The sequence below is a fragment of the Chiloscyllium punctatum genome, chromosome 6 (genome assembly GCF_047496795.1).
Source record: "Chiloscyllium punctatum isolate Juve2018m chromosome 6, sChiPun1.3, whole genome shotgun sequence".
Classification (NCBI taxonomy): Eukaryota; Metazoa; Chordata; class Chondrichthyes; order Orectolobiformes; family Hemiscylliidae; genus Chiloscyllium; species Chiloscyllium punctatum.
Genome location: NC_092744.1, coordinates 22,038,529 through 22,056,551, shown reverse-complemented (window position 1 = coordinate 22,056,551; position 18,023 = coordinate 22,038,529). Strand labels below are relative to the sequence as shown.

At 45.6% G+C, this 18,023-nt stretch overlaps 1 protein-coding gene across 1 annotated transcript in view; it reads left to right on the top strand.

Annotated features, from left to right (window-relative positions):
* The window catches only part of dvl3b (dishevelled segment polarity protein 3b), a 125,748-nt gene that overhangs the window by 14,848 nt on the left and 92,877 nt on the right, over positions 1-18,023 (top strand). Inside the window, exon 2 of the mRNA XM_072572124.1 lies at positions 16,511-16,580. Within this exon, the coding sequence (XP_072428225.1) occupies positions 16,511-16,580 (70 nt within the window). The remainder of the gene's footprint in view (positions 1-16,510; positions 16,581-18,023) is intronic.

Sequence of the window (18,023 nt, the reverse complement as noted above, 5' to 3'; positions counted from 1 at the left end):
AAAGAGTTTCCCTCTGATTCCCATTGATTCCAATTTTATCAATGCCCCTCAATATCATGCTTCATCAACTGTGGCCTTGATGTCGAGGACTGTGACTCTGACCTCATCTCCGGAATTCAGCTCTTTTGTCCACGTTTGTACCAAGGCTGTAATGAGGTCAAGAGCTGAGTAGCCCTGGCAGAACCCAAACTGGGCGTCACTGAGCAGGTGGTGCTTGATAGCACTGTTGATGACACCTTCCGTCACTTCACTAATGACTGAGAATAGACTGAAGGGATGGTAATTAGCTGAGTTTGATTTGTCCTACTTGTTGTATACAGAACACACCTGCATAATTTTCTCCATTGTTAGGTAGATGTCAGTGATGTATCTTTACTGGAACAACTTGGCTAGGGATGCCACATGTTCTGGAACACACATCTTTAGGATAATTGCCGGAATATTGTCAGGGGCAATAGTCTTTGCATTATTCAGTGCCCCCAGTTGTTTGCTGATACCAAGTGGACTGAAGACCGGTGTCTGTGATGTTGGAGACCTCTGGAGGAGGCTGAGATGGTTCATCGACTCAGCACCTCTGGCTGAAGATTGTTTCAAATGCTTCAGCTTTTTCTTTTGCACTGATGTGCTGGGCTGTCCCATCATTAAGAATGGGGATATTTGTGGAGCTGCCTCCCTTGGAGCCACCCCTCTGCATTATTCATGACTGGATGTGGTAGGACTAGGCAAAGCTCAGACTTGATCCATTGGTTGTGGTGTTGTTCAGTCAGTCTGTCACTTGTTGTTTGTGCTGTTTCTTGCAAATAGTCCTGTTTTCCGGTAGTTCAGTCACTGTAATACACAGGTACAGTACTGGTGGAGACAGGCCTGTCAAACAGTATTGTCAGCGCTTGGCTACTTGTAATCTTTCCTCTCGTCTCGTTGTACCTATCCACTGAGTAAGCTCCCAACCCCAAGATTGTTAAATTATTGAACATAGAATGTTACAGTGCAGTACAGGCCCTTCGGCCCTCGATGTTGCACCGACCTGTGAAATTAATCTGATGCCCACCTAACCTGCACCATTTCATTATTATCCATATGTATGTCCAATGCCAATTTAAATGGCCTTAACATCAGCGAGTCTACTACTGTTGCAGGCAGGGCGTTCCACGCCCCTACTACTCTGAGTAAAGAAACTACCCCCTAATATCTGTCCTAAATCTATCACCCTTTAATTTAAAGCTATGTCCCCTCGTGTTAGCCTTCACCATTTGAGGAAAAAGGCTCTCACTGTCCACCCTATCTAACCCTCTGATTATCTTATATGCCTCGATTAAGACACTGCTCAACCTTCTCTAATGAAAACAGCCTCCGTTCCCTCAGCCTTTCCTCGTAAGACCTTCCTTCCATACCAGGCAACATCCTAGTAAATCTCCTCTGAACCCTTTCCAAAACTTCCACCTCCTCCCTGTAATGCAGTGACCAGAACTGCGTGCAATACTCCAGGTGCAGCCTTACCAGTGCCTTGTACAGCTGAAGCCTGACCTCGTGGCTCCGAAACTCAATCCGCCTACCAATAAACGCCAACACACCATATCCCTTTTTAACAGCCCATATCAACCTGGGTGGCAATTTTCAGGGATTTATGCACCTGGACACCGAGATCTCTCTGTTCATTTACTCTGCCAAGAATTTTACCATTAGTTCAGTACTCTGCGTTCCTGTTACTCCTTCCGGAGTGAACTACCTCACACTTTTCCGCAATAAACTCCATTTGCCACTTCTCTGCCCAGTCTGTATCTTATTTATGTCCCTCTGTACCCCACAACATCATTTGGCATTATCCACAACTCTGCCTACCTTAGTGTCTACCTCAAATTTACTAACCCATCCTTTTATGCCCATATTCAGATAATTTATAAAAATGACAAACAGTAGTGGCCCCAAAACAGATTCTTGGGGCACATCATTGGTCACTGAGCTCCAGGATGAACATTTCCCATCAACCACCACTCACTGTCTTCTTTCAACTAGCCAATTTCTGATCCAAACCACTAAATCACCTTCAATCCCTAAACTCCTTATTTTGTGCAATAGCCTACCATGTGGAACCTTATCAAATGCCTTACTGAAGTCCATATACACTACATCAACCGCTTTACCTTCATCCACCTGTTTTGTCACCTTCTCAAAGAACTCAATAAGGTTAGTGAGACACGACCTACCCTCCACAAAACCGTAATGACTATCCCTATTCAAATTATTCCTTCCCAGATGATTATAAATCCTATCTCTTATAACCTTTTCCAACACCTTACCCACAACCGAAGTAAGGCTCACTGACCTATAATTACCAGGGTTGTCCCAGCTCCTCCTCTTAAACGATGGAACAACATTTGCTATCCTCCAGTCTTCTGGCACTACTCCTGTCAACAACGATGACATAAAGATCGAAGCCAAAGGCTCTGCACTCTCCTCTCTGGCTTCCTAGAGAATCCAAGGATAAATTCTGTTCAGCCCATAGGTCTTATCTGTTTTCAGATCTTCCAAAATTACTAAAATCTCCTCTTTGTCAACCTCAATTCCATCTAATCTTGTAACCTGTATCTCCATACTCTCACTAACATTGCCCCTTTCCAATGTGAATACTGACAAAAAATATTCATTAAATGCTTCCCCTCTGTCCTCAGATTCGATACACAACCCTCCGCTACTATCTTTGATTGGCCCTAGCATCTTAGAAGGCAAAGCAATGGTAGCATTGACTATTCACAGAAACCAAAGCCCGAATCCACATCAATCTGTAGAAGTGCATTAGTCCCATGCCTGTGGTATTTTTGTCACCATTTCATACATTTAAACAGTCACTGACTCCACCTTGGATGCAGTGTGGCAGCAGGTTGTACCATCTTCAAGATGCACTGCAGCAAAAATTATGACTCTTCAGTCATCACCTTCCAAACACATGATCTCCACACCCTGGAGACCCAAGGGCTACAGATGCATGGCATCACCATCTACAGATTCTGTGGCAAACTACATGCCATCCTGACTGGAACTATACCACTTTTTTTTTCATTGTTACCAGGTCAAAATCCTTGAACTTCCTTGCCCAAGAGTACTGTGGCTGCATAAATGTACCATATAGTCTACAATGTTTCAAAGAAGCAGCTCACCACTATCTTCTCAAGGACTTTTGGGGATGAGGAATAAATGCTGGAATGGCCAGCAATGCTTACATTTCATGAACCAATAAATACCAGAAAAGTTAATTGGCCATAAATGTGTTTTGGGATACTCTGACATTCTGAACAGTGTTATACCAATGCACGTCTTCTTTTAAAATCAGAAAATGTGTCAATCCCCAGGAGGTCAGGTAGCATCTGCAGCAAATGAACCAGCGTCATTACTTAGGTCTGTGACCTTTCATCAGGATGTGGAGGTGCCAGTGTTGGACTGGGGTGGACAAAGTTAAAAATCACACAAGACCTGGTTATAGTCTAACAGGTGTATTTGGGAGTAATTGCTTTCTGAGCGCTGCTCCTATAATAGGTAGTTGTGGAGCAGGATCATCAGACACAGAATTTATGGCATTCTGTGTCTGATCCTGCCCCTTTAGTTACCTGATGAAGGAGCAGCACTTCGAAAACTAGTGCTTCCAAATAAACCTGTTGGACTATAACTGGGTGTTGTGTGATTTTTAACTTTGTCCACTCCTTTCATCAGAACAGTTTTTTATTTTATAAATTATCAATTAACAAATGAAAATGTGTCAGTCTTAAAAAGATCCGATGTCCTGTAGTGTAGTCAGTAACTTAAGCAGAAACGATCTAGATTCCTACTTCCCAGTACTTGTTGAAATAAAAACATTTTCAGAAATTCACAAAACCCCAGGTCCATTGATTATCTGGAGAGGAATGGGAAGCGGATGAGTTTGTGGTTTGGCTGTTTTGGGAAGGCAGTGGTCTAATGATGATGACACTGGTTTGATAATCCAGCACCCATGTAACCACTGTCATAAAAACCCATCGGGTAGACTAATGCCTTTTAAGGAAGAAGATCTGCTGTCCTTCCTTGGTCTGGTCTACATATAACTATGGGCATACAACCGTGTGGTTGACTCCTTACTGCTGTCTGGATAATCAGGGACAGGCAATCATTACTGGCCTAGCCCCAGGGACTTCCTCATCCTGAGGACAAATTTAAAAAAGACTTTTTAGATCTAGTTGAAGCAAATGGACAAGCACTTGATTAGCCGTGTTTGGGGCTAATAAAATATTATTAAAGAAAGCCTTTCATTGGAACATTTCATATACTCCACCCCCACCCCCCCAAACCCCCCTACCCATCCCCCATCTCCTGTTGGACAGCTGCTGTGTGGCACAGTTCACCCTGGAGAGAGACATCGGCTTTTAAAATGCAGTCAGCCTGGAGTAGGTGTGGTGAGTGAGTTTTGTTTTGCTCTAAGGCTCTCCATTGATACACTTGACGGAACCGTAATGATTTAACTGACTTCTCGTGATGCCAGATGGTCTGAGGATAGTACAGTGCTACATGCATTTCCGATCAAAGCTGTCCCTGTACTCATTAAGCACAGTGACCAAGAACAGTTTTGTTCATCTGTTCATCAGCAGGACATCATCTCTGTACAGGATGGCCCTTGACCTGTGAATATCGAAGAGCGTAAAACTAGAATCAGAAACAGCCCCTTAAGCTAGTTCCATTCCCTCTTTTTTTTAAACTCAGCCTTTTGATTTAACACCTTTTACACCAAATCCACTTTCTCACCCGACCTTCATAGCCCTAGTTTGCCTTAGAATACAAAAGCCCATAGACCTTTGTTTCAATTTTACTTGGTGTCAGCGTATCTGTAGCCTTCTAGGGTAGGGACTTCCAGATATACACAACCCTATGATGAAACCTTAGTCTTTAATGGCTAACTTCATAGTGACCCAGAGGTCTTGACTCTCTAGCCTGGAGAAAAAGACCATTTATTGTCTGCTCTATCAAACTCTCTAAGAGTTGTACATATTTCAGTAAGATTAACAAGATGCGGTTGCATCATCTAGGATTCTAAAGGGACTTGAAAGTGTAAGTGCTGAGAGAGTGTTTCCACTCATGGGAGAGTCTAGGACCTGAGGGCATAGTCACGGAATAAAGGGGTGTTAATTTAAGACTGAGTTGAAGAGAAATTTCTACTTTCAGAGGGTTGCGAGTCTTTGGAACTCCTTGCTACACAAAGCTGTGAGGGCAGAGTCCTTGTGTTTATTTAAAGTTGAGACAGACAAATTCTTGATCAATAGGGAATCAAGGGTTACAAAAAGGTGCAGAAAGTGGATATGAGGAATATCGGATTGGCCATGATCCTATTGAATGACGGAACAGGCTTGAAGAACTAAACTAAATGCTCCTGTTCCTATTTCTTATTGTCTTGTCAAACTGCTAGACTCCAGAGAATACAGATCCATTGTATGCAGCGCGTGGAACAGGCTATCAGCATGGTATGTATGAGGTGACAAGCCCCTCAGTTTGTAATGCAAGTGTATGGAGTATAAAAGTGAGGACGTATTGCTTAACAGAGCATTGGCAAGACAGCATCTAGTTTACTGTGAGCAGGTTGTCATCTCCCTATCTGAGGATTGTCTTTGGCAGCAGTTTGGCCAAAGGTTCATTTGGCTAATTTCTGGGTGGCAGGGAGTGGGGTATGGGTGAAAATGGAAGACAGGGTGCAGGGTCAGGGTGAGAGTGGGAGATGGGGTGAGGGGTCTGGGTGAGATTGGGAGCCATGGTGAGGGGTCTGGGTGAGAATGGGAGGCGGGGTGAGGGGTCTGGGTAAGAATGGGACGCAGGGTGAGGGGTCTGGGTAAGAATGGGACGCAGGGTGAGGGGTCTGGGTAAGAATGGGACGCAGGGTGAGGGGTCTGGGTGAGAATGGGAGGCGGGGTGAGGAGTCTGGGTGAGAATGGGGGCACGGGGTGAGGGGTCTGGGTGAGAATGGGGGCACGGGGTGAGGGGTCTGGGTGAGAATGGGGGCACGGGGTGAGGGGTCTGGGTGAGAATGGGAGGCGGGCTGAGGGGTCTGAATGAGAATGGGAGGTGGGGTGAGGGGTCTGGGTGAGAATGGGAGGCAGCTTGAGGGGTCTGGGTGAGAATGGGAGACAGGGTGAGGGGTCTGGGTGAGAATGGGATGCAGGGTGAGGGGTCTGGGTGAGAATGGGAGACAGGGTGAAGGGTCTGGATGAGAATGGGAGACGGTGAAGGGTCTGGGTGAGAATGGGACGCAGGGTGAGAGGACTGGGTGAGAATGGGAAATGGGGTGAGGGGTTTGGGTGAGAATGGGAGACAGGGAGAAGGGTCTGGGTGAGAATGGGAGGTTGAGTGAGGGGTCTGGGTGAGAATGGGAGGTGGGGTGAGGGGTCTAGGTGAGAATGAGAGACTGGGTGAGGGGTCTGGGTGAGAATGAGAGACAGGGAGAAGGGTCTGGGTGAGAATGGGGGAACGGGGTGAGGGGTCTGGGTGAGAATGGGACGTGGAGTGAGGGGTCTGGGTGAGAATGGGACGCGGGGTGAGGGGTCTGGGTGAGAATGGGACGCGGGGTGAGGGGTCTGGGTGAGAATGGGAGGTGGGGTGAGGGGTCTGGGTGAGAATGGGAGGTGGGTTGAGGGGTCTGGGTGAGAATGGGAGGTGGGGTGAGGGGTCTGGGTGAGAATGGGAGGTGGGGTGAGGGGTCTGGGTGAGAATGGGAGGTGGGGTGAGGGGTCTAGGTGAGAATGAGAGACTGGGTGAGGGGTCTGGGTGAGAATGAGAGACAGGGAGAAGGGTCTGGGTGAGAATGGGGGAACGGGGTGAGGGGTCTGGCTGAGAATGGGAGGCGGGGTGGGGGGTCTGGCTGAGAATGGGAGGCGGGGTGGGGGTCTGGGTGAGAATGGGAGGCGGGATGGGGGGTCTGGGTGAGAGTGGGGGGTCTGGGTGAGAATGGGAGGCGGGGTGGGGGGGTCTGGGTGAGAATGGGAGGCGGGGTGGGGGGTGTGGGTAAGAATGGGAGATGGGGTGAGGGGTCTGGGTGAGAATAGGAGGCGGGGTGGGGGGTCTGGATGAGGATGGGAGACGGGATGAGGGGTCTGGGTGAGGGATCTGGGTGAGAATGGGGGCGTGTGGTGAGGGGTCTGGGTGAGAATGGGGGTGTGGGGTGAGGGGTTTGGGTGAGAATGGGAGGTGGGGGCGGGGTCTGGGTGAGAATGGGAGGCAAGGTGAGGGGTCTGGTTGAGAATAGGAGGCGGGGGGAGGGGTCTGGGTGAGAATGTGAGATGAGGGGTCTGGGTGCAAATGAGGTGGCGAGGTGAGGAGTCTGGGTGAGAATGGGAGGTGGGATGAGGGGTCTGGGTGAGAATGGGAGGCGGGGGGAGGGGTCTGGGTGTGAATGAGAGGCGGGTGAGGGGTCTGGGTGAGATTGAGACGCGTGGTGAGGGGTCTGGGTGAGAATGGGAGGCGGGGTGAGGGGTATCTGAGTGAGAATGGAGCACGGGGTGAGGGGTCTGGGTGAGAATGGGAGGCAGGGTGAGGGGTCTGGGTGAGATTGAGACGCGGGGTGAGGGGTCTGGGTGAGAATTGGAGATGGGGGCGGGACCTGGGTGAGAATGGGAGGCGGGGTGAGGGGTCTGGGTGAGACTGGGAGGCGGGGTGAGGGGTCTGGGTGAGACTGGGAGGCGGGGTGAGGGGTCTGGGTGAGACTGGGAGGCGGGGTGAGGGGTCTGGGTGAGAATGGGAGGCGGGGTGAGGGGTCTGGGTGAGAATGGGAGGCGGGGTGAGGGGTCTGGGTGAGAATGGGGGCGCGGGGTGAAAGTTATGGATTAGTGTTCTTCCATTCGTGCTTTTCCCTATATCTTTTTATGAACTTCACATTCTCCCTTGCCCCTCAGGATGTTGACCTGAGCAAATCCTTTTCTGAGAGAAGAGCACTCCCTCCATTTAAAATGATAGTGGGAGTGCTCTGTTAAATAACAGCGCCATTGCATTTATATGGTACCTTTTATTGTATTAAGATTATGACTCCAAGATGTTTTGCAGGAGTGGGATTGATGAAGAATTGACAAATGAATCAAATACCGAGACATTGACCGATTTTGAATACAGTATGATTCTTCTTCAGAACTTTTTAGATTTTTTTCAGATTTCCAGCATGTTCAATATTTTGTTTATATTTATGGATACATTAGGAACGGTGACCAAATGTCTGATTAAAAAGCAGTAGGTTTTAACAAGCATCTTAAAGGAGGAGGGGATGAAAGAACTCGAGAGTTTGTGGAGGAAAATCTCGAGCTTGGGTTCTAAGTAACTGAGGGTGCGAGTATCAGTGGTGGGGAATGAGATTTAGAGACATGCAAGATGTGAGATTCAGGAAGCTTCAGCAATGAGATCTAATCCTGCCATGTGCAATAACTTTGCACAGCATTTGCATTCTGTGTAGACCCAATCTCCTGCCAATTATTCCCTGTGCGGAGGAGGTGTGGGTGAAGTGAGGATGGAAATATGGAGCAGACAAACAAAGAACTTGCGTTTATATAAGCACACTGCCAAACTCTGAGTCAGGAGGTTGTGGTTTTAAATCCCTGCCCAGGTACTTGAGCATAAAATCTAGGCAGAAACTCCCAGTACATTACTAAGATATGCTGCACTGTCAGAGAGGCTGTTTTACATGCTGAGCCATTAAATAGAGAATATAGAAGATTCTATGGCATGATTTTGAAGAGGATCTGAGGAGATCTCCCCATTGTACTTACCAATGTTTATCCTTCAACTAATATCATTAAAAAGTATTATCTACTCATTCTTACATTGCAGATGAGTAAGTTCTTGCTGTGTGAAATTTGGCTGCCTTGTTTCCTACTTAACAGTGACTTCAAGATTATTTAATTAGCTTAAAATGCTTTAAGACTGTGGTTGTGGAAGGCGCCATATAAATACAAGCCCTTTTATTCACCTCACATATCCCAAGGCCACCCAAAAATGCTTCCCAATTAGTTTTGCAATAACCTCACTGTTTACTGAATTTGAACCCAAGGAGATCTTATACACAGTCAATGACAAAAATTGCTGTTAATCTGTTTTTAGTGATGAGGCTGAAGAATTAAAGTTGTTTAGGAGATCCAGCATCTCTGCTCTTCTTTGAACAGAACTGAGGACAAGAAGGCAAACAGGGCCTTAGTTTAATATTGGCAGAATGCTTCCTTCCACAATGGCTTGCTTCCTCAGTACAGCATCTTAATCCTATGTGTGCAAGCAGTGTTAAATTGTTGGTGTAAAGAGCAAAATAAAATGCTCCAAATAAATATTTGCTCTGCAACAACGCATTGAAAGTGGGTTGGAATCAAATTAAGACGATTTGTGGTTTGTGGTTAGGCCTATGATTACACCACAGTTTCCTGCCACGGTGTCTCTGCCTCAATCTACCACTTCCTGTCTCCTGTATGCTGTTCGGCAAGCTGAAAATGGTTTTCCCTTCCTGAAAGACAGTCTTTATCTGAATAACACACCCAGAGTTGTATATCTATTGCCTTTGGATTGTGCTTGACACACACATGAGAGACCGTGAGGTAGTGGTCAGGATATTAAATCATGACGTACGGCTGTTTCCCCTAATTATTTCCCTCTTCTAGGTCATGTTATTGCAAATTTTATTTTCTCTTACATGCAAGTGTAGAAATACTGACCCTATCATCTTAGCACACTCAGTATTGCAACAAGGCTGGTGGTGTAATTCTTAATTTCAAATAGGGAGATGTAGAACTAACCCATGGAAATATAGTCCAGAGAGCTTAGTGATGGTGATAAGAATAATGCTACAGATGCTGCATAATGTGTATGGGCAATAAATGGCCGATGACACGGACATACCCTGAACAAATCTTTTTTTAAAATCTGGAGATGGAGAACATTATGAAGAATAGCTTATGTGAATTTCAAAAAGGGAGGCTCTGTTCAATTCACCTTATTTAATTCTGTAAGCAGTGCAGGATATGTGATCCACAGATGACAACAACAACATTAAGAACTTGCCTTTATACAGCATCCTTAAGGTAGTGAAGTGACCAAAGTGCTTCATTGAAGCAATATCTTAAAAAAATTGGCACTAAGCCACGAGTGTATGAATGGATGTGATCAAGTGCTTGATCAGTTAGGAAGAGTTAAAACAGCTTCTTAGAGAGTAGAGAAAAGCAGATGGGTTTTAGGGAGTTCAGGGTTACTGACAGGAAATTGGTGAAGATCAGGGATGTACAAATTGCCTAAATTTGAGAAGTACAAAGGTCTCTGAGGTCTTAGGGCTGAAGGAGAGCATAGAAATAGGGAAAGGAGTAGCCATGGAGTATTTGAACACCAGAATGAAAAATTTAAGTTGAGGCAATGTTTAGATCAGAGCCAGGACAGTGTGATGCATGAACATGACTCAGTCCAACTTAATGTGGACAGAAGGGTTTTGGATGAGTTCAGGTTTGTGAAGAATGCAAAACGGGAGGACAGCCAGGAGACTATTGCTGTAGTCCAGAATCTACCAAGGGTTTTAGGAATAAATGGGCTGAGACAGGGAGCGGAGGTCGATTATGAAAGGGGATCAGGGCTGGGAACTTAATATCCACGGAAAAATGTCCTGTCAAAGGGACAGATGGGCGGAAGAGGTGGCGTTGCCTTGTTAGTAAGAAATGAAATTAAATCAATAGCAAGAAGTGATATAGAGTGATAAGGCATAGAATCTGTGTGGGTAGAATTGAGGAGCTGCGGAAGGAAGAAAATCCTAATGGGATTTATGTATAGCAGTAATCATGATCTGGGGAAGAAAACAATCAGGAGAAAGGGGTCATCAATAAGATTGGAGTCAGTGAGTAGGGGATTGAAGACACTAACTTTGGTCTTTCTAATAATTATTTGCTCATGCAAGGTACCACATAAGAGGTTTGTGACAGTGGTCAGGATATGTCGATTCAGAGTCATGTAGCAAAATGAGTTAAGAGACAGAAAAACCCAAACAGGGTTGAAATTAAGGGAAGTTACTCAGACTGGTGAAAAATAGTGTTCCACAGGGACTCGTGCAATACTGTTCAGATTTTCTGTAAACAATTTGCACCCAGAATTATTAATGTGAATGGTTTGCTGATGATACTAAACTACGAGGTGTAACTAATAATCCCTGATCTTGTTCCAAAATTCCCTAGCTTCTGGGAAGGTCCCAGTGGAATGAAAAACAGCAAATGTCAAATTCTTATTCATGAAAACAGGGAAACAGAAGGAAAGAATTTGTATGCCAGTTAGTCAGACGTCTATCATTGGGAAAATGCTAGAATGCCTAGTAACAGACAGTATCAATGTGGTCTTCTGAAAGGAAAGTTATCTTTGACAAATCTTAGAGGATGGGTCAAGTAGGAGATAGATAAAAGGGAACAAGTTGATGTATTTGGATTTCCGAAAGGCGTGTAGTGAGATGATATATAAAGGATTACTGCACAAGATGAGCATCCATGTTATTGGGGTGATCTGTTAACATGAATAGAAATTGGTTAACCTACAGGAAGCAGAGAGTTTGAATAAAAGGGTTTCAGGATGGGGAACTGTAACTAGTGATGTTTCTCGAGGACTAGTGCCTGGGTGAAAGAACAGGAAAATATCATTGCCAAATTAGCTGATGGATAGGGTAGGAAAGAAGGCTATGAAGGTAATGAAAAGAGGCAGCAAACAAAGATTTATCTAATGGGCCCAATGAAAAAGCTGTAAATATATATGACAGCACCTGTGGAGAGAGAAACAGCATTTTCTCTTGATGACTTCATGCTAAAAGGCATAACACGTAGATGTCGTCAATCATTCATTAACAAGTATGATGTTCCACCTAGGAAATTCTGTGTCATGGTGGCCTCTGTGGGACCTTGTGTGGCTGATGAGCCATCCCTCTGGCCGCACATTTGGCAAGTATTTCTAGGAAGTGCAGTTGGTCCTTGGCCTTGGAATCACTGGCATTCCTTTACCCAGTTCCTTTTCTGTACTTCTGCCTGCTAACACATGTCCTCAAAGAATTGTGTCCCTTCATACATCAGCTTTCTCCAAGTTGGTTTCTTCTGAATGAGGCACTTCCATATATTAATATCTATTATGCATTTCTTCAGGCACTTCTTCATGGAGTGTTTGAAACACTTTCTCTGTCCTTCTCTCATGTGAGTGTCTTCCCTTGAACTGGGGAAAGATGGTTTGCTTTGGTGGTCAGAACTCTGACATCCTAAGCACATGGCCTACCCAGTGGAGTTGGTTTCAGATGATCATAGCCTTAATGCTGGTGCTTTTCAATGTTTCAAAGGCAGTGATGTTTGTATGCCTGTCCTCGCAACTGATATGGAGAATCCATCTTAAACAGCTTGGATAGTATGTCTGAAAGGACATCTGGTGGCATCTGTATGGTATGCAATCCATGTACTTGATTCGTATAGAAGAGTTGGGAGGATGCCTGCCTAATAATCAAGTATCTTGGTCCCAGCACGGATATTATGGTTATTGAAGAGTCTCACCTGTGGATGGCAAAAGGTAGAGCTCTCAGATTGGATGTGATGCTGAATATTTGCATCGACGTCAGCCTGAGATGAGAGGTAGCTTCCCATGTATAGGAATTATGGGCGGCACGGTGGCACAGTGGTTAGCACTGCTGCCTCACAGCGCCTGAGACCCGGGTTCAATTCCCGCCTCAGGCGACTGACTGTGTGGAGTTTGCACGTTCTCCCCGTGTCTGCGTGGGTTTCCTCCGGGTGCTCCGGTTTCCTCCCACAGTCCAAAGATGTGCAGGTCAGGTGAATTGGCCATGCTAAATTGCCCGTAGTGTTAGGTAAGGGGTAAATGTAGATGTAGGGGTATGGGTGGGTTACGCTTCGGCGGGGCGGTGTGGACTTGTTGGGCCGAAGGGCCTGTTTCCACACTGTAAGTAATCTAATCTAATCTAAATGTTTCATATTTGGGAGGAAATCTCCATGGCTCTTAATGGAGGGATGGACTGGGATGGGTTGATAAAGGACTTGAGTTTTCTTATGGTTGAGGCTGGTATGCCTCCGTGAAGGTGTTAGGCTATGCTTGATGCTTCTCTTCAGAGAGAACGGAGATGATGTTGTTATCCACATACTGAATTTCCACAAACTTTCATCGAGTTCAATATCATTTTAATCTTGGATTGTGAAAAATTTCCCATCGATCTGTAGACAATGTCCACACCATTGAGGAGCTTGTTCTTAAAAAGATAAAGAATGATGGTGATGAACCTGAAGAAAAGGGTGGAGGTGATGACACATCTCTGCTGGATCCCTGTGATAGGGTTAGGTTAGACATCAGGGGATTCTGTCGTATTATCTTGGTGAGGACCGTTTCTGACATCTTTGTCATGGAGAAGATGGAGGTTGTTGATGAATTTCTATGTACCTCCGGGTTCTGATATTGAGTTTGATTTTGTCCAGCCCTCAGATAGATGAACCCGCTGGATATGGCTTACCAGCTAAGTTGGTGACAGAACAGACTATATTTAAGGCACCTTTTCTAGCCCTTTCCCTGAGCAGATTGAGCAGAGTGACATGAAAACTGCCGAAATGCTCTCCTGTTCAGAGCCGAAGAGCCAAACAACGAAATCAACTGCTGACGTGTTGAGTAGAAGCTGGGGACTTCCAGATCTCTCAATCCTGTCCCCATCACCTGTTGCCGATCTCCCAGGGCTTGTGTCGTGTGTGGGGGTATTGAATTCCTATCAGTAAATGCCTGTGGGAGGTCTTTTAACATGGGAATGCTTCTTCATTCCTTAAGGAGCAGGTCCTTAACAGTAGATAAGTCCAGTTCCACGATGAGGAAACCTTAACAGCTGGAGGTTGAACTACCTACTGGTGCAGCCTTCATCCGTTGTCACAACCATTGAGAATATCTTCCACCTAGATTCCCATTGAGGACTTAGATTAGATTAGATTAGATTACTTAGATTAGATTATTTACAGTGTGGAAACAGGCCCTTCGGCCCAACAAGTCCACACCGCCCCGCCGAAGCGCAACCCACCCATACCCCTTACCTAACACTACGGGCAATTTAGCATGGCCAATTCACCTGACCTGCACATCTTTGGACTGTGGGAGGAAACCGGAGCACCCGGAGGAAACCCACGCAAACACGGGGAGAACGTGCAAACTCCACACAGTCAGTCGCCTGAGGCAGGAATTGAACCCGGGTCTCTGGCGCTGTGAGGCAGCAGTGCTAACCACTGTGCCACCGTGCCGCCCCTTATTTTGGATAGTGAGGACTGCAGATGCTGCAGATCAGAGTCAGAAAGTGTGTCGCTGGAAATGCACAGCCGGTCAGGCAGCATCCGAGGGGCAGGAGAGTCCTGATGAAGAGCTTAAGCTTGAAACGCCGACTCGTCTGCTCCTTGGATGCTGCCTGACCTACTGTGCTTTTTCAGTGCCACACTTTTTGACTCTTATTTTCGATTGTGCCTTATCTGGCTCTTTCCCTGCAATCCTCCCACCATGGGTGGTTCTGCCAGGATTTGAGAAGTCCTCACGGCATCATGCTTGTGAGCAGTGGAACACTCGAGTCTTTCCCCCGCATCAAGGTGGCAATTTATAGAGAGGCATGAATCATGGTGGGTTGATGGTAAAGAAAGAAACTACTTGGCCCAATGTGTCTCTGTCATCTTGGGTTAAAACAAATAACTTAAAATGCTAATTCTGTTTCTCTCTCCATATATGCTGCCTGATGTGCTAAATTTTTCTAGTATTCTCTGTTTTAATTTCACATTTCTGCCAATCCCATTGTTTGCCCTGTATAACATGGCATCTCCGCAGGTGTAGCACTGTGTGCTTGCTGTTGTTCAACCAGTTATGTTCTAAAACAAGGAAGCTAAACTGGTCATACACGGCCATTTGGGTCAGTAGACTGATTGGATTAAAATTCCACTCTAGAGACTCAACCCCGTAATCAAAGAAAGAAAGAAAATAGTCAGCAAATCTTATCTGGATTGTAAAGCTTGAACCAATTAATCTCGGGGCCCTATTGATGAAAATAAAATGTCATTAATTTTGACATTTCTGACTGAAACTGGATAAGAGAAGGCTCTGGAGAAATACTTATTGGTGTTTTCAAGATCCTAGGGAAGAAAAGACTTGCATGATCTCAGAAGATTCCAATATGTTTCTCAGCTTGTTGACATGTTTTTCAAGTGTGAGAACAGTTGTCATACAGGAAACATGCAGCTAATCTCCACACAGCAGTACCTCTCACAAAGCGGTATTTGAATATCCCTGTGCATGAATCAAAGAAAACTAACATAGAGGTACCAAGTTATTTATAAGAGAGATGGTGTGGCAGTTTTTATTGCAAGGGCATTGGACTGCACAGGGAAGCAGTCTTGTTGGGAAGCCACATCCTGAGAACTGTGCACAGCTTTGGTTACCTTCTTTAAAGAAGAATGTATTTACCTTGGAGAGGGTGCAACCAAAGTTCACTAGAAGGGTCCTGGAATTGCCCTTTGCAGAAAAATAGGTTACAGTGGGTATTTCCCTCCAAAGTTTAGAAAAATGATGTGATCTTATTGAACTTACTAAATTTTTCTGGCTTGAGAAGGAAGGTGGTGAGAAGCTGTTTTCTGTCTGGGGTGAGGGTAAGAGTAAAACTGGGGATCAGTATCTCAGTTTAATGAATAAGCTAAGAAATTTCTCCATCCAGTGGGTTGTGAATATTTTGGATTATCCCTCCCATAAGTCTTTGGAGTTGATTTCAATCTGTGTGTTCCAGATTGAGATTGATAGATTTTTGGCCACGAAGGAAATTGAAGAACATGTGGTTGGGCAGGAAGGTCGGGCTGAAATTGATGATCATGCATGAGTTTAGTGAATTGCTTTTAGAGGCTAGATGGCCTTCTCCTGGTCTTGTTTCTTATGTTCTTGAACAGTAATGTGACAATAATTAGATGCTATATTTGTTGATTAAGGGATAAACATTGACCAAGGCACCAAGGAAAACCGTCATGCTCATCTTTGAAATAATGAGCAGCATCTTTTACACTCACTAGAGGGCTGATTGGACCTTGGTATGCAGTGTCAATGGAAATCCCTCAGCATGGCATCAGAGAGTCAGAGGATGAAATGCTTGAATCCCAAATGGTTTGGGATTTGAATCTACAATGTTCTGATTCATCAGCGAGAATTCTATGCAATGACCCATGGCTAATAAGCAATTGGACAGCAGATTGGAGTCACACCCCTTAGTATCATCCCATAATATGCCATTCTGTATAGGTGCTGTGAACAAGGTCAGGATTTTTCCGGGTTGGGAGTAACGAGAGAGGACAAGTGTAAGTATTTGAGATTGGGATCTCCAGGGATGGGAGTTTTTTTCATATTCCTGGTCAGCCTCCATGGAAGGATCTTAAGCTTGATTGCTAAATGCCTCCTTACAAACTTTTGGTTCAGGAAATATATGTGGTGGTGGGTGCCTCAGTAAACTAACACCATCTCCATATCCCTGCAGGGTTGTAAAAGAAGAGATATCAGATGACAATGCCAAGTTGCCCTGCTTCAATGGTCGAGTGGTGTCATGGGTGAGTTATTTTTTCACTTCAGTTGGCTTGTCATCCCAAAAACAACAGTGTATCTAAAAGGACATGGAAACAGGCAATTTTGCCAACTGGTCCATGCTGATCTTTATGCTTCAGACGTGTTTCATTGGGAGAGATAATATCAGATGCAATCAGCAAATATTCTGCTTCCGTTCCCATGCATTTCACCAGTGGGATACAAGTGAAGATGCTTCACTTTGGTTTGAAGTGGGAGAGGAGAGAGAGTGCCCCACTCCCAGACCTACCCAAATCATCAATAGAATCAAGGTAAGTGACCATTTCTTCAAAGAGGCACTCTTACTGTAGTCTGACCTGGAGAGTGTAAACATTGACTAGGTGAGGTGGCATGTCTCAGAGCTAGAAAGTGAAGTGGAACAAGTGGGCCTTATCGAGGGCCAAAGGGCCTGTACTGCGCTGTATTCTTCTAAGTGGTCTGACACATGCTTCCTGACCCCAAGGATCTGTGGCTGAAAATGTGGGGCGAACAAAATAGCCGTCCTGTCGCAATGAAAACATGAAGAACCCAGTAGACTTCTCCTTGCCAACTCAAGACCTTGATCTTCCAAACTGATGTGAGTTTCATTCTTAAGAAGTGACAAGTTGACAAATGTACGGCATGCCTCTCTGCTGCCAATGATGGTGAAGCTCCCTAATGGTTGGAGTCATGGCAAGTACAGCCAACACCATTATCTCAGTTTGTGGAGAGAGGTGATGCAATATGACTCTGTAATCCTTTAGTCTTCCACTGAGGAACATATTGAGCTGCTGTAGCTCCTTTCAGTTCATGTCTGGAGTCTTTAGAACAGTGGGGACAGGCCTTACCACTATGTGAGAACCAGCTGTACTCTTTCACAATGGTGCAAGTGAACTGGCAGAAATTCCTGGATTTCCCTAAGGTGGAGAAGGGAAGACTTGGTATGGGGCAGATGGAGCAAGGTTATCCAACCCTCCACTGGCAGTGGGCATTAAGTCACCCTGTGCTGAAAATGTGTTGCTGGAAAAGTGGAGCAGGGCAGGCAGCATCCAAGGAGCAGGAGAATCGACGTTTCGGGCATAAGCCCTTCTTCAAGAATGAGGAAAGTGTGCCAAGCAGGCTAAGATAAAAGGTAGGGAGGAGGGACTTGCGCAACACGACGGTTGGAGGAAGAGCGCCTCATCTTCCACCTAGGAACCCTCCAACCACAAGGGATGAACTCAGATTTCTCCAGTTTCCTCATGTCCCCTCCCCCCACCTTGTCTCAGCCCCAACCCTCGAACTCAGCACCACCTTCCTAACTTGCAATCTTCTTCCTGACCTCTCCGCTCCCACCCCCACTCCGGCCTATCACCCTCACCTTAGCCTCCTTCCACCTATCACATTTCCAACGCCCCTCCCTCAAGTCCCTCCTCCCTACCTTTTAACTTAGCCTGCTGGACACACTTTCC